A 25,363-nucleotide genomic window follows, 5' to 3' on the forward strand; every position below is an offset into this window, starting at 1 on the left:
CTAAAGTTGCACATTAGTTGGGCAAAAGGCTTCGCTTCATCCTGTGCGCCAGCTTTTCTCCAAGTCAAGATGTCAAATTTCATGAGAAATTCAATATGTAATGTTTTTGTGTTATTTCTTGCACTTCATACCACAAACAGAAGTGGTGACTATTCCACTGTTTATGTCCTTCAGATGAAAAGAAAAGGAAGGAATAGAATAACTAATAACCACCAAGAGAGAAGTAAAAAGTAACCAAATGGATAATTACAACAGAATATCAAAGAGAGGTGAAATGTTTTACAGAGCCCAGGAGGGGACCAGTGTGACATGAAGGGTACTTTTGAATCTATATGTGTTAACCAATCAGAATCATTGTACAGCCTTACCTAACACGATCATCTTGCCTCCTTCACTCACTGAAAGATGTTCTCAACAACGAGCAGTGTCATGATGATGGTGCTGTGGATTACTTTGCTCTTTCTTCATCAAGGATGTAAGTGCTCTTTAATTTTCTCCACAACTATTCTATGAAGATAAATTATGTCAAATAGAAAAAATGTGTTGAAAATAAAATGAATTATTTTGCATTTGAACATTTTCACATCATTTTTTTCTGTATTCTCTTAATTCAGATTCTCTGGTTCCAATGAAAATCGTTCAGCTTGGTGAACCAGCAACGTTAACATGTGCTTTACCCAGCAACAAAGAGCTCAGCACTCTGGAAGTCCACTGGTACAAGCAGAGTATCGGGGATGAGCTCAAACTGATTTCAACACTGTATGGAACTACACCACCTCAGTATGGTCAAGAAATATTTAGATCAAGATATGACGCATGTAATACTAAAACATTTAGCAATCTGACCATTTTGAAAACAGTCCAAGAGGACGAAGGAATCTATCACTGTGGGATCATTGAATGGCTTAATCCTGAATGGAGTGGGACATATTTGTTAGTAAAAGGTAATAAACTGGCATACTTTCAAAAAATGTATTAGTGTGTCAGAGTATGTTTTGACGATTGTCTTTATATTTTTTATTAAACAGGAAACACTCAGAGGGCATCAAACTATACTGTCGTTCAGTGGCCAGCTGTATCAGATCCAGTCGATCCAGCAGACACAACAGCTCTCCAGTGTTCAGTTTTCTCTGACTTTGACAACAACACATATGCAGGGGATCCTGATGTGTTCTGGTTCAGAGCTGGTTCAGACAAATCTCATCCCGGCATCATCTACGCTGGCAGAAAGAGAAGTAATGAATGTGAAAAACCATCTGACCTTCAGAAAAGCTGTGTTTATCGCTTCTCTAAGAACATCAGCTCCTCTGATGAAGGGACTTACTATTGTGCTGTGGCCACATGTGGGGAGATATTATTTGGAAATGGAACCGATCTGAAGGCTGGTATGATACTAAGTTATAGTCAAGGTATGTTGGCAGCATATGAGTGACTTTTTTGGAAAATGTGATATATCTTTCTGCTTGTTTGTTTTGTAGTGCAAAAAACACAGTCGGCATTTATTCAACTGGCCGTAATAACAGTGTGTTTGGTCATTTCTGTCACTGGAAATGTTTTCCTCATCTGCAATCAAAGAATACAAAATAAAGGTAAGTGTTGTATGATGATTTCTAAAGCTAAGATTGTCCTGCTATTCAAGCAGCATTTCCATTGTTTAAATATGAATATGAATACATATAAAATGTTTTGTGTTATATATTCATATGTTAGGCAATACATTTTGAAATAGTTGCCACATCAAATGCATTTTACTATTTTGTATTTGTCATAATAATTGAATTCATCTTTACGAATAGAAAATGCAATATCGGAAGACCAAGTTGACACCTCACACCAACCAGTAAGTAATGAAAATGCTTGTTATTCAATTAAAATATGACTGAAAAGCTCATTATTATTATTTCAACTGGTTGTTATTATTGCATATCTTTATTACACAGGCTGAAACTGATGGCCATGTAAGCTATGTTGCACTGAACTTCAGTGAAAGAAAATTGAAAAGCACAAGGAAGAGAGACTTTGCTGAGGACAGCGTCTACTCTCAAGTTAAATCCTGATTTCAACACCAAAGTTGAGTTTTGTGTGTTTTTATGAAAAAACAAAAACACAGAAAATAAAATAAAATACGGAAAAAATATCAAAGAAAAGAAAAATCTGTTGTAACTTTATTGCAGTTTATTGTTTGATAACAGCATTTTGGTTATTTTGTAAGTGATTTAAGTGTTAGTCACATGTTTAGTGAGAGCTGTTAATTATAGATTTAAATTTCTGCTAAAGGGGAGCATTTAACAGGTATTTTCATTAGAAAACTACATTTCCCAGAATCCTTTGTGGTAGACGGAAGTTACTCTGGGTTTTAGCTAGCAAAGAAAGTTTCGGGAAGCCATTATATGTTGCTCTGATGTCGAGCAGTTTATTTGTTGTACATTCCCCTTTTTGAAGCCTTATATAAAGACTATCGATTCTACAACTGATGTCCGATCCATTTTTTTGGCTTAGTGGATTCGCCACAACAAAATCAACACATCAACTTTAAATTTTGCAAAAGAGAAAAAACAAAAACAAACAAAATCCTCAAAGTACTATATGATTTACTTAATCAGTGAATTCACACTCCTGCTGGAGAGGAAACTTGAGTCCCGCTCACTCCATAAGCAGCTTTCTGACTTTTGTAAGAGAAATGAAGTTGAGTGCTGCTGAATTAGAAGCTTTTTTTGTAAAAACAAATTGTTTTTGTTGGAGATAATTGTAGTGTGAGAACACTTGTGCAGACTGACAGTATAAATTCAGGAATGTAAGAGTCAAGAAACTGTGTTGGTGAGTTTAGCTGAACTGAGCCTTGCAGCCATGTTGTTTGTTACTGCAGTAGCATTGTGTTGTCTGTTTGCCTTTCCTGTTAGGTGAGCTTGACTTTATATTTGCTGCTTTTTTTTAGATTAGATAATGTAGTTTGTTTCTACCTTAAATAGTTGAATGGAAATTTCAATGTGAATTATAGCTTTCTTTGTTTTTATGCTAGGTTACCTAGTCCCATTTTAGTTTGCATGTTAGTGTTACATCATGCACAGCTGCCTTGCAATGCATCATCTCTGCTAATAATCACAACAACAACAGCAATAATAATAATAACAATAATAATGACATGTATTATGATGAATATGACTTGCTTTGAGGGTCCGGAGTCTAGTGACTCCCAGTTTATGTTTATGTCATTGATTTTGTTGGTTTATTAGTTATTTGTTATTATTTGCAGTGTTTAGGTCTCTCTGTGCCTCCCTTGTGTTACTTGTGTTGTGTCTAGTGTTCTTGGTTCTATGTTCCCCTTTCCTGTTTTACTTCGAGTCCTGTGCATCATTGTATTCTGTTTTGCTTCCACCTGGTCTCATCTCGTCTCATTATTGTGAGCTGTGTTCCCTGCCTCTCTGCCATTTCCTCACTTCCCTGTGTGTAATATATAGTGTGCGCTTGCCTCTGTCAGATTGTCTGCGTTTTCTCCTGTTTGTCATCCCCGTGTTTCATCCTGCATTTCCTCCTCAAGGTTTCCATGTCATAGGTTTTCTAAGTTCCTCATGTTCTTTAATTTAGCTTTTCCCGGTTCAGATTTTGGTTTGTTTTTTCTCAGTTCCTCCGCCACCTTTTGTTTTGTAGCTTTTTGTGCAGTCAAGAATAAAGGCTCGTTTTTGTTAAAGATCACATTCATCTCCATTGTCTGCGTTTGGGTCCAGTTTATGTTTGGGGATGAATATCTGTATGTTTTATGTGTCTTTGTGCCTTGTCTGTGTCATTTCAGTTTCTTTTTTAAATGCTTTATAAAGCAAAAATAGTCTTTACTTTCGAAGTCACGCAAAATACTTAACAAATAAAAACTGTCTAAATAAACATAAAATATGGAATTAGTATAAAAACGATAAAATCTCGACTACCACACTCTCATATCTTACATGTACAGATGTACTAAATATCTTGTTAATCACATAGACTTTCTAAACGGCACTATGAACATGTTTGTTGCTGGTAGGTCTTGAGCTACACAAGTGGTGCCTTTTGTTAATTGTTCTGTTTATAATTATATCCATAACTTTTAAGGATATAATTTTTAGCCATAGTCAAATTGTCAGAGGTTCCAGTTCAGAGATCATGGGAATATTTTTCTTTTTAATTTATATTTTATGTGGGCTTTCTGGCTTCAACAAGTGCCCACTGATTCCTGCTGGGAAGGTTTGTTGTTAACTGGGCTCTAGTACTTCCAAGTCTGAGAGTGTGTTTAAGACATAGCTGATCAATCAATTCAATTCATTTGTATTTATTTAGCACCAAATTACAAAAACATTCAACCTGAGGCACTTTGTTTTGTAACATGAAGACCCCACAATAATAGAGAGATAACCCCAAAAATCAATCTTCCCTTTTTGAGCAAGCACTTGGTGACAGTAGGAAGGGAAACAGAAGAAACCTTCAGCAGAACTAGATATACGTTCATCTAATGCTGGTTATTCAGATAATGGAATTAGAACATTTGTTAGTCTATTGATTACGTTTGTTCTTAGTTTAATAAGGACAATCTGTAATCACTCATCTGCCCGTTTCCTCAGTATTCAGTTGGTAGTCTCATCTTTACATCTCTACTTTCCCACAGTGTCAAAATCAATAGTGACATCATTACACTAGTCCAATCATCTCCTTGTTGGCCTTCTTTGAGCCAATCAGCCACTTTGCATCCTTTAAACTGTGGTCATTAGTGATGTGTGATACCACTGATTTCCTTTCCGATCCGATACCAAGTAAAATTCAGGGTGGTATCGACAATACTGATCCGATACGAAACTCTGTACAAAAACTTAACAGGACATCAGACTACTTGTTCGTATCGCTTCATAATGCAGAATTATCATATAGAAATAAAAAACCTAAAGTTGCGCTATTTGAGCATGTTGCCTGCCTGCAGCACTAAAGGACTCCGCGAGAGACGTCTGTGTTGCCCTAGCAGCACCTGTCCCTCTCCTCCTCTTCAGTTTGCCTCAACATAACCTCGTCATATTCTGTGATATAATTTACTGTGAGGTGTTTGACAAAGTTAGTGGTGTTGCCACAACACCTCACTGTCTTGCCACATGTATCGCAAACCGTGTCTTGGCTGTTTGTGGAGGTAAAATACGTCCACACATGCCTCCGTTTATGTTCAGCCATTGTTGTGAGTGCGCACGCCAGGGTCTGCGACACATTTATACAGCCGCATTTCACATATGACTGTGAAAGGCGGAAGAGGAAGTAGTTCCTTCCAATTTAGACGATCTGAATGATATAGTTTCTTTCCACTGTGTTCCTGTTAATGAAAAACTACAAATTTACCCCAAAGTACTAAAATATCGATATTTTAATATGAGAATCGATTCTAGAACATAAATTACTGGTATCGGAAGAATCGATATTTCAGTATCGATCCGCACACCACTAGTGATCATTCTCCCTTTAAGACTCTCATTTGTGAAACCCACCTCACCCGTCTCACTCAAAGTTCCATCCGAACCTCCATCTTTAACTACACCACCACTAACATCTAGAATCAGTGGGTCCTGTACTAAAGGTTATTACCGCTGGAATTTCCTTCTGCTGTGATGAGTCATCAGAGTGTAATCAGCAAAAATAGATACATTAATTTATCAATAAATCATGTGAAATTGAAGCATTTATCATAGAGAGTACAGTAATCAGTCAACCCAGGTATTTGGCGATCCCAGCTGTGAAAACTCAAAGCTGGGAGAAAGATGATTGGACTAGACCAGTGATTTCAGCAATGAGCTCGGCAGCATGGGAAAGTGGAGGCGATGTTGCATCACGCAGGTCATAGGAACAAAAACTACTGGTGAGAAGTATAACTTTATTACAAAAGTTGGGATTTAAAAGAAAGGGAGCATATCCAGTGAAATGAAATATACATTTTCTTATTTTATGCTTGAGTTATGAGCCAGCTTAACTTCTGTGCTTTTGTTGTTTACGCTTTGCATAGATAACAAGGAGGAAAGGCTCTGTGGGAGGTTTGCTGGTAAGCCTTTGCTGATAGCAACTTTGTCAAACCTCAAACACACTTTGATCAATTTTTTGAAAAGTTCAGAATCAAAGGAAACAGCTGGAGATGCAGGTATCTGACACTGATGCACCTTTGACACCTTTTCGGTGAGGTGTTTTGGGAACACTGTATATAAGATAGATTCCTGACACGATTTATAAACAGTAGAAAATAGATGTATGAATTTAATTTAATTTTTTAACTTTAACTTTAATTTGAGATCTCAAAGCGGTTTGCAAGTTAAAAATAAATTATGGGCATTTAAATACATTTAAAAACTAAAGATTAAAAGATTCAGAAATCCTTTCTGTTTGTGTTTTTTTTCTGTTTCCCATTTCTCTCTATGACCTCTGACCTCTATCCCTGTATTTCAGTTCAGAGGAAGTTTATATGGTGCACATTTGAAAGAGGGTTTGGTCAGTGCCCTATTAAGAAAAACTGTCTTGACAAATAATGACTTGATTTCATGGCTACTATCATGACACATGATACAACAGTGCCATTGGCTTTTAGGTTTTCTGGATCCAGCTGATGTGAAGAAGAAGAAGTCTTTCTAATTTAATTGAGGAAGGATAATCACAGCTAAAATGTTGCAGTTGCCATTATCCTGTCTTTACCTCTAGCTCCACCATGGGGTAAACCTGGGTGATATTTAATGCGACTGCTGAATCTTTTGCCACGAACTTTGCCACATTAATTGGAAAAAGGACTCTGCTTGTTCTTTGTCCCCTTTTGTGAGGCAACATATAATCTGAAATGTAAAATGTGATGCATTTCTGTACATCTGAACAGTTGAAAGTGAGGTGATATGCTTTACAAAGCCCAGGATGAGACCAATGTGACAGGAAGTGTATTTTTCAGTCTTTTCAGTGTTAACCAATCAGATACATTTTAGTGTCTGACCTAATACAATCATGCCCCCTCTTTCACTCACTAAAACACCAGTGAAGTCCTGAACGAGGGGCAGTGTCAAGATGATCGTCTTATGGATGACATTGTTTGTTCTTCAGCAAGGATGTAAGGGGCTTTTTTGTTATATGGAAACATTTGCGTGCATTTATTGTTGCAAGAAAAAGCTTTTTCCATTTTTATATTTTTTTCTTCTTTCAGATTCTCTGGTTTCAGTGAAAACAGTTCAACTTGGTGAACCAGTGACCTTAACATGTGCTTTACCCAAAGGGCTCCAGAGTGGAGAAGTCCACTGGTACAAGCAGAATCACGGGGATACCCTAAAGTTAATTATGACATCTTTTAAATCTACACCAGCGGAATATGGTCCTGCATTTTCTAAATCAAGATTTGAGGAACATAATGATAACAATTTCAGCAATGTGACCATTTTGAAGACCGTCCAAGAGGACGAGGGAATCTATCACTGTGGGCTCACAGAGTGGATTAGGACTAACTGGAGTGGCACATATTTGTTTGTAAAAGGTAAGAGTACATCCTTAATATAAGCTTTAATAAAACTATTTTGCCTTTCTGTCTCCTTTTTTTGACCTGGACACATTTTGTTACATTCCCCTCAACCCCTGAACCGTTTTAGGGGAACGTAACACTCATTTACAATATTTTTGAGCTACTATGACAGCGTAATTGTCATGGTCCTGGGTCGGTGACCCAGCGCTTTCAGTTCATTATTATCACTTTTCTAGTTTATTCTGATCTTGTATTTGTTCGTAGGGTTTGAGTTGTGTGTTCTATCATCCCTACCTGTGTCTCTCCTCTGCGTTCTGATCGTGTCCCCAGTTGGTTGTGTAAAACAGTCTGTGTGTTTCCTGTTTTACTTTGTAGGTCTGTGTCTCGTTATGCCCATTAGTTCCAGCTGTGTCCCCTCCTGTGTGCCATTTCCTGATTACCTGGTGTGTGTATTTATAGTGGGTGTCGGTCTGTGTTCGTTGTCGGCTCGTCTGTGTTTCATGGTGTCCATTCCTCGTCTGTGTCTCTCTGCCTCCCACCCCATTTGTATGATCCGGTTTGTTATTTAGCTCACCCAGTTTAGGTTTATGTTCTGTCCTGCCCTCAGTTCTGTTATTTGTACACTGTAAATTAAACCCTCACTCATATCATCATATCGGCTGTCTGCATTTTGGGTCCTCCGTTTCCTCCACACCACACGGCTCACCCCGCCAGCCGTGACAGTAATGTCTTTGCATTTTTATTCCCCAGGAAACAATCAGAAAGCATCAGTAGTTGTTCAACAGCTGACAGGATCAAATCCACTCCATCCAGGAGACACAGTGACTTTCCAGTGTTCAGTCTCTCACACTGTCAACAAGACGTGTCCAGGAGGTCTCAGAGTTCTTTGGTTCAGAGACAGATCTCATGAATCTCATCCAGTCATTTACGCTAACGTAAATACACATAATGAATGTGAGAAAAGATCTGATACTCAGAGGGCATGTGTTTATCGCTTCTCTAAGAACGTCAGCTCCTCTGATGGAGGGACTTACTACTGCGCTGTGGCCACATGTGGGGAGATATTATTTGGAAATGGGACGACACTCGAACTTGGTATGATTTTGTGTTCAGTGCTGGTTTTTATACTTCAAATATGTTAAAATACGAGTGATGAGACATTCTGAGAACATATTATTTTGTTTGTTTTTATAGAGCAAGCCAAAAAAATTGAGTTTCTTCAAATAGCCTTAATAGTCTGTTTGGTCATTTCTGTCTCTGGGAATATTTTCGTTGTTTGCAAACGAAGAATATGTACACCAATTAGAGGTAAGAGCTACAGGTATCTAAAATTATCCCATTACACTTAAATAATTTAAAGACTAATCATTTATGTAAAATAAATCCATGGGAGAGACTGTCATTGTATACACTGCAAATATTATTAACACTCCATGGTGGTTATTTTTCCTATGTTAATTATTGGAAAACTTTATTTCTATCAGTGAATTTTATGGTTATAACAAATTCAGAAGGAAACTGCATATTAAGTGCATTTTAGTAATATGTATTTGTTACTATGATCTCATGTTTATAGCAGAAAGTGCAATAACTGAAGCACAAAATGACGCCTTACGCCAACCGGTAAGTAATAACAATATTGTTTAGTTAAAATGTCTGAAAAGTTAGTATAACCATCTAAACCAGATTAAGAAACATTTGTTTTGTGTGTTTTAATTACAATGCAGACCGAAGCTGATGAAGAACTAAACTATGCTGCACTAAATTTCTCTGAAAGAAAAACGCGAGGAAGAAAGAAGCGAGAGCCCGCTGAGGAGAGCGTCTACTCTCAAGTTAAATGATAGAACTGAAATTTCAAGTAAGCCTGACATCCTGTTACAGAACCTGTGTTTGAAACTCTTTGATTTTACTCTTTTTAACTTAAAGGTCTGTTTTTTACTTATTTTATTTGGTCTGTCAAAGCCCGTAACACAGTTTTGTTGCATTTTTTGTCATCCCTGATTGAACTGTGTGAACTTGTCATCCTTTCTGCAATAAATCAAAATTAATTCTCCTGATACTTTTTGTTTATTTAATAACATCTAGTTATAAAAGGTATACGATTAATAGTGAGTGATAACTCACTGTCAGATTGCGCTGTGTGCAGGCAGGAATGGTGGACCCAAAGTGCAGACTCCGGAGACAGAAAGTAACTCAAAACAGCTTTAATTGCTAAACTCAAAAAAGTAACAAAACTATGTATCCAAAATAAACTTACACGGACAGACAGACCACACAGCAAGATGAGGGTAGATCACGACACAGACACAGAGAAACACAAGGCTTAAATACACAGAGGGAGCAATCAGGGAATGAGTAACAGGAGGGAAACACAGCTGGGGCAAATCAGGCCTAACGAGACAAAGGAAGCAAAACCAGACGCATTTACATGAGACAGACTTTCAAAGTAAAACAGGAAACATAACACAGACTGAACTTACAGACACAGACTCACAGACAGCCACTGCAGAGGGAACAGAGATGTGGGACCAGGGCAGACACAGACACTAGCTGTGTCCCATTTCAGGGTCTGCACGCTTGAAGTACGCGCACTATGCGTACTACATACGGCGCGTACTATAAGTACGAGAAGTGCGGAAGTGAGAGGCTTGTGAAATGGGACGGTATATGCTTCGTCGCGCTGTTCAGGTTGCCTAGCAACCATGATACTAATCGTGAGAAACGTTACATACAGCTTTGTTTGACATAAATGAAGGAGAAATTTGTTTTGTCATGACATCACTTTGATTAGTTGAGTATCTGAGGCTGAGACCACGGGACTGTAAAACATGATTGTTGGGCTTCATTTCTGAACTGAACAGTCATTTAAGATTAGTTAGTAAATAACAATTAGCTAATGTTGTTCATGAGACTAAAATCATCTCACTGTGGTAATGTAAATATAATATGGACAATATTATATTATTGTCAGATTATTATGATATATATATATATATATATATATATATATATATATATATATATATATATATATAGGCTTTAAAACCAAGTTAACGCTGTAAGTACAAACATCACTAATGTCACACAACTTTGCCAACATGTGGCCAACAGCAATGTTTTAATGTTCTTCGTTATTAAACATTCGCACATAATTAAGTGACGTCATATCCAGTACTTACTTTTGACAGTTCACTCTTGGCTGCTCCCTTCTGCCGTATTTTGCGGCAAAATTATCCACACCCACCGCCGCGCTATGAATTGTGGGATATATGGGACCACGAAGCGTGCACCGGACCACGCTTGATATTTGGGGAAATCGACGGCGCATTTGGAGTATGCATTTGAAGTACACTTCGAATTGGGACAGCCGTCGTCGCGTGGCGGTGACGTAATTGCACTTAAAATGCGTACTTCAAGCGTGCAGACCCTGAATTGGGACACAGCAACTGACTGGACACGGGGATATAGCCGAGAGGGGAGACAGCAACTAAGGATTACACAGAGACATAAACCAAAAGACAGAACTCTAACAAAGAAACCAAAGACTAGAAATTATAAATAATATAATAAACTCAAAAACCCTGGGTCAACGACCCAGGCATCCTAACACTCACCATTAATCATTAGTCATTTGTGCATTTAATCCAGCAGGGAGAACGAAAAATCAAAGGAAAATTTGTATACAGATCAAAGGTTGTGATGCAAAAATTGAGACTATTTCGATGTAATGAATTGCTTTCTTCAGTGACTAAGTAAGTAACATACTATATTACTTTTAAGAAAAGTAGTAATAAAAGTAGTAATGTGTAATACATTCACTTTTTTTGCATAACAATCCCAACACTAACACAAGCATTGTGTGCTATGAACTCATGAAATCCTTACTAAGTAAGCTTGCAAGCTTTGGCTTGTAATTTCCTGCTCCATGTTCCAAATATGGTTGCTTTTAGCTCGAGAAGACTAGCATGGCAGAGGCCAAAATGCTAAGATTGAGATGACTACATGCATTATTTATATAGTTTCATGTACTTTCACGTACTCTTTCATGATCACTGGTGATGGCAGGAAGGTAGTTTGAACAAGTTGACATCTCTCACACTCCTGATCACCACGACAGACCAGCTAGGAACCACGGCCTCAAACTTGGAGGTGCTAATTCTCCATGGTTATTTGGACATTTAAGATAATGATTGGGCAAGTTACTTTAAAAAAGTAATCAGTTATAGTTACTAGTTACTTCTTCAAAACACTTATTGTAAATTAATTAATTACTAGGAAAAGTAATTATTGCATTACTTAAGATGTTTAAATAACAGACAGGCTGATCACATGACTGTCAACATGTGAGTTAATCAACACTGGTAGGATGCCTGGGTCATTGACCCAGGGTTTTTGAGTTTATTATATTATTTATCATTTCTAGTCTTTGGTTTCTTTGTTAGAGTTCTGTCTTATGGTTTATGTCTCTGTGTTCTCTAGTTGCTCTGTCTCCCCTGTCAGCTGTATCCCCTTGTCAAGTTCGCGTCTCTGTGTTATGTTTCCTGTTTTACTTTGAAAGTCTGTCTCATGTAAATGCGTCTGGTTTTGCTTCCTTTGTCTCGTTAGGCCTGATTTGCCCCAGCTGTGTTTCCCTCCTGTTACCCATTCCCTGATTGCTCCCTCTATGTATTTAAGCCCTGTGTTTCAGTTTGTCTGTGTCTACTGTTTATGATGCTGTGTGTTCTGGCTGTTTGCCGGAGTTTGTTTTTGGAGTCTCAGTTTTGTTACTTTTTTGAGGTCAGCATTAAAGCTGTTTTGAGTTCACGTCTGTCTACTGAGTCTGCACTTTGGGTCCTTTTTCTGCCTGCACACAGCCGTTTCATAACAAGGAGGACTGGAGTACCATGACACAAAACGTAAAAGTAATTTCCAGTTATTGCAAATGTTTGATTTTAGTTTAGACCTAAACATACCATTTAATAGGTTTAGAGGGCAGTTACTTTGGGCCTGGTAGGTTTGGACAGATTTTTTTCTTTAATAAATAAAATCATGATTACAAATTTTGTGTTTACTCTGGTTATCTTTGTCCAGTTTCAAAATGTGCCCCTCCCTTTATTAAGGCTTTCATTGTTAATATACTAGAAATGTCCTAGAAAAGTTATTAAACGTTTATTTACACTGCACTCATCTACATGTTAGCAAAGCTGATTAGTGAGGGGAAACTTACCTGCTCTATTTCACTGCCTCTGTTTATACAGACATCTGGAAATGTCTATAACAATTTAACAATATCATAATTGATATAAGAGGAGTGAAAACAGAGCCAGAGGCAGCTTGACTACCAGCCGAATCTCTCGTCAGTGTCCCCACAGGGAGCATGTTTATTCACAATCATCATCAGAATCAGAATCACTAAAAGGAAATTATGTGGTTACAGTTGCTCCAAGACAATAGCTGCAACAGACTGGATTAAATTAAATAACACAATATATTACAAAGTTAAGAAATATAAGAAATAACTCTAATATATACAAATAGCTCAATCATAAATATCCAGTATATTATAGAGGGGAAATATGGTTGACAACTGTAAAACTTTGTTAATTTTACTACAGAGCAAAAGTGCAAAAATGTGTAACTATTGCACTGTGAACTGTGCATTAGAGGAGGAGTTGTACAGGGAGATTAGTGGTGCACTTGGTTAATCTCAGCCTCTCACTGAACGTGTTCCTGTGACCTGCCAGCACATAATGGAGTGGGTGGGAGGTGTTGTCCAGCATTTTTTTGGACTACATCCGCCTCTCCTACACCACCTTAGGGGAGTCCAGCTCCTTACTCACAACATTACTGGCCTTGTAGATCAGTTTATTGACTCCTACCCCAGGATGCAGCATAGAGGACGACACTAGCCACAACAGACTCATAAAAAATATTGGGCATTGCCATGTGTACTCCGAGGTATTTGTAGTCCACCACAGTGTCCACATCGACTCCCTGGATTGAAACAGGCGTCACAGGTTTGGTCCTCCTCCTTTGTCACGTTGAGTTGCAGATGATTTTGCTTGTACTATTTACAAAGGCCTAAACCGCAGCCAGGTACTCCATCTCATCGCCTCACTGATGCATACAACCACCACAGAGTCATCAGAAATCTTCTGAGGATGGCGGGTCTCTGTGCAGTGGCTGAAGTCTGTGGTGTAGAGGTTGAAGAGGAAAGGGGAGAGGACTTGTGGTGCGCCTGTGTTGCTGCTAACCTTGTCAGACACACAATGTTGTGGTCTTCCTGTGAGGTAATCAACAACCCAGGACACCAGAGAGGCATCCACCTGCATTGCTGTGGGCTTATCACCCAGTAGGGTCGGCCTGATGTTATTGAAAACATGACCCTCACTGTGCTCGCTGGCTGGTCCAGATGGGCATAGACACGACTGAGCAGGCAGACGATGGCGTCCTCAGCTCTGGTAAGCTGGTAAGAGAACTGAAGGAGATGCTGATGTGGCCTGACAATAGGTTGGAAGCTGGTCAAGGATGACTCTTTCCAGGGTCTTCATGACGTGGAAAGTCGGTGCCACAGGCTCGAAACCCTGGAGCCACTGGGACGTGGCATCTTTGGTACAGGAACGAGGCATGATGTCGTCCACCGCAATGGGACCCTCTGCAGACTCAACATGAACAGTTTCTTAAAGAATCCATAAGGCTGGGCTGCACAGGCCTTGAGGACACGGGGACTCATCCTGTCTGGCCAGCAGACTTGCCTGAGTTGAGTCTTCTCATTTGTCTTTGCATCTGGTCGTGAGTAAAAGTAATAGGTGGGAAAGGGGTGTCACGGCACTCCACACCACTCTCATGCTCTTCTGCTGGAGATTTCACTTGGATGAGGAGTGAAATTGAGGAGTATTTTGGTGTCTGTTAGCATTGATTTGGGCTATTGCCCTGTAAAAGCTGTCCTTGAGTCTGTTTGTCCGCCACCTCAGCAAACTGACTGTTAGTTCAGTCTGCTCTTCAACTCTTACGAAGTGTTACATATCTGAGGTACATCTTGTTGTATGTACCAATAATTATTATCCATGTATCCATGCTTATTGTTTGAGAAGATGAATTACAATCACAAACTTGAATGTAAATATGACAACTGAACAATCTCAACAACTGCAATAGAAGATGAAAAAGAAAAACCTCTGGTTGAGATGGACCGATCCGATATTACGTATCGGTCTGATACTGATGTAAATTACTGGATCGGATATCGGAGAGAAGTAAAAAATGTAATCCGATCCATTAAATATCAAAAAAGCACCTCACAAAACTTGCAACACGGCGTAACTCGGCTCATAACTGTAGCACGTCGGAGCAGTGTGGTCATGTGATAGAGCGGCTGTGTGTATTTGTAGCCTCGCTACCAAACCAGCATTTCATCTCCGAGGAAGTTTTCCCAGAGAGAAGTAAAGCAAGTGTGTAAGTTCATCTCTGAATGTTTGTAAAGCATTCCCACGTTAAACTTAACAACCGATATATGGAGTGACTGCCTCTCTCTCTCTCTCTCCTGCTGCTACTTCAATCATGAAACTGCTTAACACTGGAAGTCCCAGGCTGATCAGCTGATCGGCTTTTCTGTCACGAGTCCGTGTCTCTTCTTTGTTTTTGTCTCACTTTGCGCCAGAAAGAGGAAACCAGCGGCTGAACAACAGCAGCACTATTAAGCTTGATAAGCTGTTGTTAGAATTTATTTAATATTATTTCTACACCAGGATCTTTTTCTACGCAGCTGACATAGCTGTGCAGGGGCGGATCTAGCAAAGTTTAGCCAGGGGGGCCGATAGGGCATGAACAGGGAAAAGGGGGCACAAAGACATACTTTTCTTTCTTATTCTCGTTTAAAATGTCGAGCTTTAAATAAATAATTATCTGAATCTTACACCCAAAGTTTTAATCTGATGTAAAATATATAGAAGTCCATTACTGTATATAGTAACTGTTAAGTCTAATATACCCTAGTAAGCTATAGTACTTTTTCCTTTGGGAAGATACCATCTGTGCAGTCTGCAATTCTGTTGAAGAAAGATGTTGAATCTATTTAATTATTCTTGAAAAATAATTTATTTCTGTGCATTTTTTTTCCACACTGCATCAAATTAAAGTTTATTATGTCGATTAAGCATCATGAGGTGGGGGGTGGGGGGGTGGTTCCCTATTTTTTTTTTTTGCTGGGAGTTTGCAACCCTATTAGTTAGGTTGCTTAATATTTCTGCTAAGTACTCTTTAAAATACCAGAATAGGGAGGATGGAGCAGGTTTAAGTTTATTAGATTGATCAGTGTTGCTGATCTATGAAATATTTTGGGTGCAGTGTATTTTTTACATACAGATATAACAGAATAGCTTTAGTGTTGTTGTTTATTTAAACTTGAGTATGAACTTATATAAAATGCAGCAATATATTTAAAAAAAACAGTTTTATTGATTAAAAACACACTATATTGGATTCATATCGGTATCGGCAGATATCAAAATTTATGATATCGGTATCGGACATAAAAAAGTGGTATCGTGCCATCTCTAGTTGAGATCAATGTGACAGGAAGTGTACTTTTGAATCTATTATGTTTTAACCAATCAGAGCTATCATATGCATAGATGGTGTTACCCAGTCACTCATCTCACTTCCTTCACTCACAGAAATAGCAATGAGGTTCTTAAAAAGGAGTAGTGTCAAGATGGTGGGGTTATGGATGACATGGCTATTTCTTCATCAAGGACGTAAGGGCTACTTTTCTCTGTTCATAACGCTGATATATGTTGTTATTGTAAAATATATATGTGTAGAGTTATAGATAATAACAATAATACTTTTGAAATGATAACAATTTAAATATTTTCAAGCAAAATTTTGTTTTTCTGTGTTTTGTTTTAACTCAGACTCTCTGGTGCCGGTGAACATAGTTCAACTTGGTGAAGCGGCAACCTTAACATGCGCTTTACCGAAAGAGCTGAGCAGTAAAGCAATCTACTGGTACAAGCAGAACGTTGGAGAAACTCTTAAATTGATATTGGCACTATATAAAAATACACCACCGGAATATGGTCCTGAATTTTCAGATTCAAGATTTAATGTAAATAATGATAAAAATTTTAGCAACTTGATCATTCTGAAGACAATCCAAGAGGATGAGGGGATCTATCACTGTGGAATCACAGAGTGGATTGATGCTGAATGGAGTGGGACATACCTGTTAGTAAAAGGTAATTTTACACCCTAATTTATCAAATATTTTCTGAGCATGCTTTGAAGAATGTTTGTGTTTTGTATTATAAAGGAAACATTCAGAGGATATCAAACTACTCTGTTGTCCAGCAGCCGACAGAATCAGAACCGGTCCGTGCAGGAGACACGGTGACGCTTGAGTGTTCAGTCCTCTCTGAGTCTCAGAATGAGGCATGTCCAGGAGATTATAATGTGTTTTGGTTCAGAGCAGGATCACACAAATCTCATCCAAACATCATCTACTCTGATGGAAATAGAAAAAACGAATGTGAGAAAAGATCAGAGACTCAGAAAAACTGTGTTTATCACTTCTCTAAAAATGTCAGCTCCTCCGATGTTGGGACTTACTACTGCGCTGGAGAGATAATATTTGGAAATGGATCTTCAGTGGAACTTGGTATGATTATGAATTAAGTACTGGAATTAATACACAATAACATGTTGTTCTAAAATGAGGCACAAGACTTTTTAAGAAGATTTATTTGTTTTTATTTTCCAGAACAAACAACACAATCAATCTCTATCCAAATGACCTTATTAGTGTTCTTGTCCATTTCTGTCATTGGAAATGTTTTCCTCATCTTCTACCAAAGATTATGGAAACCATATAAAGGTAAGTGTTATAGAAGTTATAGTCTTTCTTAAAGGCAAAAATGATCTCATTGCACTTGGAAAATGGAAAATAAACATATATTCTATATGTACATGTCAGACAAATTCAGGAATAAATGCCACATTAAGTGCATTTGTGACATACTGTCATATTTACAGAAACAGAAAGTGCTATATCAGGAGCACAAAATGACAAATTGCACCAAGCTGTAAGTAATAAGAAATATTGTTAGTTAAAATATTGTTTTACCAGTTCTTTATTACAGTTTTTGCTCATGGTTTTAATTATAAAGCAGGGTGAAGCTGATGAAGAACTAAACTACGCCTCAATTAATTTCTCTGAAAGAAAAACAAGAGGAAGGCGGAAGAGAGAGTTTGCTGAGGACAGCGTCTACTCTCCAGTTAAATGTTGAACTTCATGACAATGTTGAGCATTTCCTGAATTTTAAAAGGAACCTCATATTCTGTTATTGACCTTATATTTGAGACTTGGCAATTTGTTTGCTCCACCATTTGGGCTCTCAAAGCCTGTAACTTAGATTTATGGCATATCTGAGGGCAAAATTTGAAACTGTATGTAGTCCTTGTTTTTTTTTTAAATTTTGAATTAATAAATGTTTCTTTAATCCCTCCAATGCTTTATATGTTTGGTCAATGGTATCTATTTGTTTCTGCTATTTTGTGACTTCAAACAAGAGAAGGAAAAACAGGTTAAAGCTCTTTTTTGTGCAAATTTAAAATTCTGATAGTGTGTGGAAAATGAGGCTGTGTTTGAGAAACATTTGACAGAATATAAAAACATAAGAAAATATCTGCATACACTCAACAAATACTTTATTACATACACCTAACCAGTAGTGGGTCAAATGCAATAATCCGTTATGACATAACCAGTGTTGGGGACTGTATTCCGTTACAGTTACCATTTTAAAAAGTGGTATTCAGAATACAGTTACTTTGTTGAAGTAAATGGATTACATGGCGGTCTTTTCCTGTTTTATATGCTAGGCTATGCCCTCTGGAAACCCGAACAAAACAGGCAATAAGAGGCTCTAATGCAGGGGTGGGCAATTCCAGTCCATGAGGGCCGGTGTCCCTCGGGGCCTGGAATTGCCCACCCCTGCTCTAATGCCTGGGTCTCAATCTCGCGGACGATGTCACCTCTACTTGCGGCCCACATAATGACATGAAGAACTGACTGCTGTACCTGTTATGTGTCTGTGAGCGAGGGAGGGAGAAAAAGAAGAGTCATAAAGTAAGAGTTGTTGTAAGTAAGCTATTGGGCTATTACTAATTTGGAGCAGCCTTTTGATGCCTCTCTCTGTCTCTGTTGACCCTGACAGCAAAGTAAAAAACTATAGTTTTCAGCTACGAGCCCGACATGAACCCGACGTATTAGCCAGAGGTCCCTTTACTACGGTTCAGAGCCGCAGACCTGTTTTATATACGCGCGGAATAGTTTTCTATACGAGATCGCTGCAAAAAGTGCAGCCTTACCTAATGTCCACCTACTGTTACTCATTTATATTAAGATTTAAACATCTAGTATGTATTGGTATGGTGAGTAACTTTCAGTAATAGTAATAAATCACGCAGCAATAGTACATTCATGTAGTTTTAAAATGCATGATAATATATAATATAAGTAGTCCAAAGTATTCATAATACGTTACTCTCATTGAGTAACGTAATGTAATACGCTACAAAATACATTTTGTATTCTGTAATCTGTAATCTACGTTTTAAAAGTGACCTTCCCAACACTGGACGCTTTAACAAGGTGCTGGAAACTTTCCTCTGTGATCTTGGTGCATATTAATGGTCCATATTAACATGATAACATCATGAAGTTGCTGAAAATCAGCTGCAACGCTTAAATGCATCTCTCCCGTTCCACCACATCCCAGCGTGCTGAATTGGAATGAGATCTGGTTTAATTGCAGGTTGACGTTACTGAGTGCAGGGACATTGTGACATTGTGTGTGCTTCCTAATCAAAGTAGTCATCAGAAAGTGGAAACGCTGTCGTCATAAAGGGACTGTGGCATTTCAAACTATATTTAATTGGTACTAAGAGTTTGCCAGGGAAATATCCCCACATCGACATATTACCAACAGGCTGGATTGTTGAAACAAGGAAGAATAGAGCAATACTCTTGTGTTATTTACAGCAAAGTAAGACTGCCAGCTGAATGTTGAAGTGGAAATTGAGATTACTCTGACTGGGCGATGTTTTAGAATCTGTTATCATCAGATTTTGATGATTCTGTGAAACTCTTTCTTGTTCGTACCTGACAGGAACGGCACCTAACGTGGTATTCTGTTGCTGTACCCCTCAGGAAGGCATTGTTTCCCACAGAACTGCTTCTCACTAGCATGGATGTGCTAACCCTTACCCTAATCCTAGTAGATCAGCAGTTTCTTCAAAACACAAACCATCCCATGTGGCATCAATAACCATTCCATATTCAAAGCAATTTAAATCATTTTTATGATTTCAATACAGCTGAGATAACCTGCCATGGCTTCTTATGCCTTCATCAAGCAGTGACCTCCAGCTCACACTGGGGCTGTTTGTAGCCAAGTGCAAAGAGGCAAAGAGAAAGATGCTCAATCACTTTTTAATACATTTAAAAGAAAAACGATTGGAGCAGATTAAAATATACAGTTTCATATCAAGTGGGTGTATTTTATAAAATAACTGGTTCAACTTAAAACATCTGGTCAACCAAGTGATTTCTCATATCTACTAATGTGAAAATGTTGTGCCAAGACACTGAAGACATTGATTTGTTTTTTATTCACACTAAAGTCTGAATCTTCTACACTGCCCAAGGTGATTAGTGAAGAAAACTGTGTGCTGAGATGATCAACTGCAGGATAATTTGCTCCTATACTTGCTTCTGCTGCCTGTGTTTCCACATAATATACACATGCATATAAAAATGATCCTATAGCATAAGTAATCTCACAGTTGTGAGAGGAGAGTCAGAGTCAGCTTTATAAGCATCTCAGTCTCTTGTGAGTCTCCTCACAGATGCACACCGACCCCCAGTGCTCAGCCTTTATATATGCTGGGACGTATGCTTAATATTTTTGTGCATCATTTCCTTTTTACTACCCTGTCATGAAATAATAAAGTCTGCTTATTTTTGAATCCTCAGATTGGGATGGCTGCGGCTCAGGAAAAGAGTGATTCTTCTACCAATCAAAAGCTTAGTCATTCATTCCCCAGCTAATCTATTTTGCATGTTGAAGTATTTTTCATGAAGATACTGCCCCCCTGGTTTCTCCCAATGTGAATGTGTCCACAAATGTTCATCATGGTGTTTAGGTGTTGGGAAAAGAGCTTGTATGATTGCATGGATTGGCTTGCAGTAAAAAAGCACTTTGACTACTTTCAGTCCACTGACAGTCACAACTAAAATGTTGCTCTTATTCTGGACATGTGGTTAATGTGGGTGACTTTTGGTGGAATATCTGCTTCTAGGTAGTTTCCTATATGAATAAATAAAATAATGTTTTCTGAAGAAGTAAAACCATGCAGCATTGTTTCATGTTGCTGTTCACGTCTTCTGAAAAACAACATGTTAGGACCTCTTAGCAATGAAACATTCTGCTTTCAAATTTCCTCTGAAGTGCAGAGTTTGATGTATTTGAGGTATTTCTTGCAGTTCATATCGCAGCCAAGACAATCGAGAGCAGAATTGCCATTTACTGTTTCTGTACTTAAGATTTAAAATGAAAATCAAACAGAGACAGTCAAACATAAAGAGTGAACAACGTGAAACCTTGCACAGAAGATGAAAAGAGAAGATGTGTTTTTAAAAAGCTCAAAATGAGACCAGAGTGACAGGAAGTTTACTTTTGAGTCTCTTCCGTGTTAACCAATCAGATTTATTTTATGGCCCAACCCAACATGCTCTTTTCACCAACTTAACTTACTGAAAAACCCCGAGAAGGAGCAGTGTCAAGATGGTGGTGTTATGGATGATATTACTTCTTCTTCATCATGGAAGTAAGTTCTAATTTCTTCTGTACATAAATCTTAAACTTGATAATTTATGTTGAATAGATTTGTCAGGATTTATCAATAATTATATTAATAATATTTTTAAGAATTTGTTTTTCTTCATTTTGTTTTAACTCAGATTCTCTGGTTCCAGTGAAAATGGTTCAGCTTGGCGAACCAGCAACCTTAAAGTGTGATATATCCAAAGACATCAGCAGTAAAGTATACTGGTACAGGCAGAGTGTTGGGGATACACTTAAATTAATTGTGACACTATATCGAGATACAGAACCTGTGTATGCTTCTCCGTTTTTGAAATCAAGATTTTCTGCAAAGAATGCAAATAATTTTAGCAAACTGACTATTCTGGAGACAATCCAAGAGGATGAGGGAATTTATCATTGTGGAACGACAGCATGGGGTAATCTTGAATGGAGTGGAACATATTTGTTAGTTAAAGGTAATAAACAGACCAACTTTTACAAAATTTTTAATGTTTCAGAGTATTTTTTGAAGAATGTCATTGTAATACATTTTATATTATGCAGGAAACACTGAAAGGACATCAAACTATATTGTTGTACAGCAGCCGATAGAATCAAATCCACTGCGTCCAGGAGACACAGCAACTCTACAGTGTTCAGTTCTCTCTGATTCTGAGAACAAGACGTGTCCAGGAGATCATAAGGTTTTCTGGTTCAGAGCTGGATCTAATAAATCTCATCCAAACATCATCTACACTCATGGAAATAGAACTGATCAATGTGAGAAAAGATCTGACCCTCAGAAAAGATGTTTTTATCAGCTTTCTAAGAACGTCAGCTCCTCTGATGCTGGGACTTACTACTGTGCTGTGGCCACATGTGGGGAGATATTATTGGGAAACGGAACTACAGTTGAACTTGGTATGATTTTGTTTTATTTGCTAGCATTTATACTAAAGTATGTTAATATCAAGATAAGTTATAAGACTTTTTAAGAATGTAATTTTTGTTCTTTTTTGTAGAGCGAACAACACAACTCGTGTTTATTCAAATGGCAATATTAATAAGCTGTTTGGCCATTTCAGTCATTGGAAACGTTTTCCTCATCTGCAGACGAAGCGTATGTAAGAAAAGTAAAGGTAAGTGTTACCTGAAGGTAAAGAGTCATGCCTTTTATAAACAAAACCTTTAAATGAGTTCTTCTATAACACAATAAGGTAAATTTTTGTTAATCAATTGTTAATGAATCTGTGCGACACCTCCTTCCCCACAGTGACTGCCTTTACTTTGTGTACCTGAATTTGTTTAATGCATGTATCTATGTCTATGAGTAAATGGGTAATATCGCATTTAGTGCATTTCACGATTATAATTTATTGTTACAATGTATATTTTAAGGATATGAAAGCGCTATAACAGAAGTCCAAACCGACAGTTTGTTCCAATCAGTAAGTAATAGAAATGACAGCTGTTCGGTTCAAATATGTCTAAAGAGTTCCTCATCACCATCTAAACTATGTTTGTGTATTCTTATCATAACACAGACTGAAGCTGATATAAACTACGCTGCACTGAATTTCTCTGAACGAAAAACCAGAGGAAGAAGGAAGAGGGAGTTCACTGAGACTAGTGTCTACTCCTAAATGCTGATGTTGATGAAGTATCAACATATCGAGTATGTCCTTGAAAATAAACCTGACATCCTTTTACAGAGTCTGTTTGTGACTTTTTGGTATTGTTAGTTTCAGTCTTTGTCATAAATTTGCTTCATCACTAATGCAGTTTGTGCTGTCAGTATTTGTTGTACTTGTGACATCTGTAGTTTTTTATCTATGAAAAATGGTTGCCTTGGTTTTCACAGTTAGAAGAAGATTACATTTAGTGCCTATGACACTTTAGTTCACACTACAGGCATCAGGTTTTATTTATGAGGGTTTTTTTTTTTCAGTTTTATTTTAAGGGCTGGTGTTGGGATGTTTAATTACTTTGCACAAGAGTTCTTTCAGAATAAATACACATCTATGTGCTTATTGTTATACAAATACAGGCCATTTACCATGCCGTCGTCATGTCCTTCATGTTGCATACGCTCTATCAGTCAGCGTTAGCATTTCAGTAAGCCTACTCCAGTTAACTGTGCTTTATGTTTTGTCATGTTGCATGCCAGTGCTACCTTTTGAGTTCATGTTTGTTTGCAAAGTTCTGCATTTGGGTCCACTCTCTACCTGCCACACAGCATCCCTTGATTGAATGACGTAACAAAGAACAGGGGGAGACGGAGTACTTAAATACACACATGAGGCAATTACAAATATGGAGCATAGCTGGGAAAAACAAATTACGGCTAAACGAAGTCAGACTAATGACAGGGGAAGCAAAACTAAATGTAACACAGGACAAGAGACTTTCAAACTAAAACAGGAAACTAACTGTGAGACATACAGACTTGACAAAGGCAAAAAGAGAATAAACAGAGACATAACTGACTACAGAGGCACAGAGGTACCATCCAGATGCAGACAGACTGAGAAAAAACAATGAAAACCACTATTAGAAAACCTCAGTCAACTGATGCAGTCAGACTAAAATTCAGTCTCATTAATTTATTTCCGTGAAGAAAGCAACAACACACAAGAAATATTCAATGCAATTACAAGCTGAGGAGCCTCGTTCTCTTAGCATTGAGCCTAAACCTTGGACTCGTGATATTATGATGGTTTCCAATGTTCAGCCAGTCCGAGTGAATGGGATTCACATGTTACTTCATTTCAGTGTTTGTTTATATTATCATTTTATAAATGTGTTGTAAGCTATTTCATTTTGCACACTGCTATCTGCTTGCTTGCCTTGCAACCAACATGCACTAGATGCTAACAAAGCTATCTGTTAATAGGTACAGAGTCTGCCAGAATATTAAATAAAGACAGAGCAATCATCAGTCTGCAGAATCTGATTGCTGTTTATGTTTTGAAACAACAAACTTTACATTATCTTAATAAGCTGTCATGTTTTACATCTTACATCGAAGCTGCGATCCCTATTAAGGATATGTCAAACTTAAATTTAGTATCACTTCATAATCAGTGTCAAGGTACAGTTTAGGTTCAATAACTGGGGAAATACATTTGAAAAGAGAACTTTTAGCATTTGCCACCATCATTCTGCAGAATCCTGTAAGTAACACCCTACGAGTTGTCACACCATCTAGCTAAGTCTTGGTTTTAATCTAAAGCACAGGTGTCGAACTCCAGGCCTCGAGGGCCGGTGTCCTGCAGGTTTTAGATGTTTCCTTGATCCATCACAGCTGATTTAATGGCTAAATTACCTCCTCAACATGTCCTGAAGTTCTCCAGAGGCCTGCTAATGAACTGATCACGTGATTCAGGTGTGTTGACCCAGGGTGAGATCTAAAACCTGCAGGACACCGGCCCTCGAGGCCTGGAGTTCGACACCCCTGATCTAAAGCATATCCTCTTGTGGATTGTCATGTTCTTGTCAATTTTATGTATATTTAAAGTGTCTCATGAAACATAAAATTCACTCTTTAATGACACTAAATTATGATTGATATTTATGTCAGTTTGATATTACTCAACTCAAATCTGATAGTACATAATATAAAGATCCACATAATCTTAACATATATATTTTTGATTTAACCCTTTAAGACCTACCATAGAACCAAGTCCGCCAGAGCTTATATTATATTTTTACATGCTGTGGAGCCATTTTTGGGAGCATTTCAAGTTGATATACATTAATACAACCATTACAGCCTAAATATTAATAATATGTCTGCATTAAGTGCATAGTAATTACATAAATTGCAAAAAAGTGCAATAAACTACAAAAAAATTGAAAATCGTTTTTGTTTTTTTAACATATATTTCTAGTCTTCATAGTTTTATTTTTGAAATACACCAATTTCTATACACTGCAGGAAAAATGAAAATAAATATTATAATGCAAATTTGCAACAAAACAGCATATGCATCAAAATAAACTATTTCCAGCAGTGCAATATGAGTCC

General features: G+C 37.8%; 3 protein-coding genes across 3 annotated transcripts; all 3 read left to right on the forward strand.

Moving 5' to 3' along the window:
* Positions 1–582: 582 nt before the first annotated feature.
* Positions 583–3,809, forward strand: LOC146524048 (uncharacterized). The gene is made up of 4 exons (XM_085184333.1): positions 583–944; positions 1,029–1,589; positions 1,797–1,840; positions 1,941–3,809. The coding sequence occupies exons 1-2, from the start codon at positions 629–631 to the stop codon at positions 1,430–1,432; spliced, it is 720 nt and encodes a 239-aa protein (XP_085040459.1). The 5' UTR covers positions 583–628; the 3' UTR covers positions 1,433–1,589; positions 1,797–1,840; positions 1,941–3,809.
* A 3,003-nt stretch (positions 3,810–6,812) lies between these two features.
* Positions 6,813–8,709, forward strand: LOC146524049 (uncharacterized). The gene is made up of 2 exons (XM_085184452.1): positions 6,813–7,501; positions 8,237–8,709. The coding sequence occupies exons 1-2, from the start codon at positions 7,042–7,044 to the stop codon at positions 8,626–8,628; spliced, it is 852 nt and encodes a 283-aa protein (XP_085040578.1). The 5' UTR covers positions 6,813–7,041; the 3' UTR covers positions 8,629–8,709.
* Positions 8,710–21,489: 12,780 nt separating this feature from the next.
* LOC146524050 (signal-regulatory protein beta-2-like) lies at positions 21,490–24,797 on the forward strand. The gene is made up of 5 exons (XM_085184440.1): positions 21,490–21,809; positions 21,898–22,254; positions 22,356–22,472; positions 22,732–22,781; positions 22,878–24,797. The coding sequence occupies exons 1-5, from the start codon at positions 21,509–21,511 to the stop codon at positions 22,974–22,976; spliced, it is 924 nt and encodes a 307-aa protein (XP_085040566.1). The 5' UTR covers positions 21,490–21,508; the 3' UTR covers positions 22,977–24,797.
* Positions 24,798–25,363: the final 566 nt, after the last annotated feature.

The sequence above is a fragment of the Neolamprologus multifasciatus genome, chromosome 2, assembly GCF_963576455.1.
Source record: "Neolamprologus multifasciatus chromosome 2, fNeoMul1.2, whole genome shotgun sequence".
Taxonomy (NCBI): Eukaryota; Metazoa; Chordata; class Actinopteri; order Cichliformes; family Cichlidae; genus Neolamprologus; species Neolamprologus multifasciatus.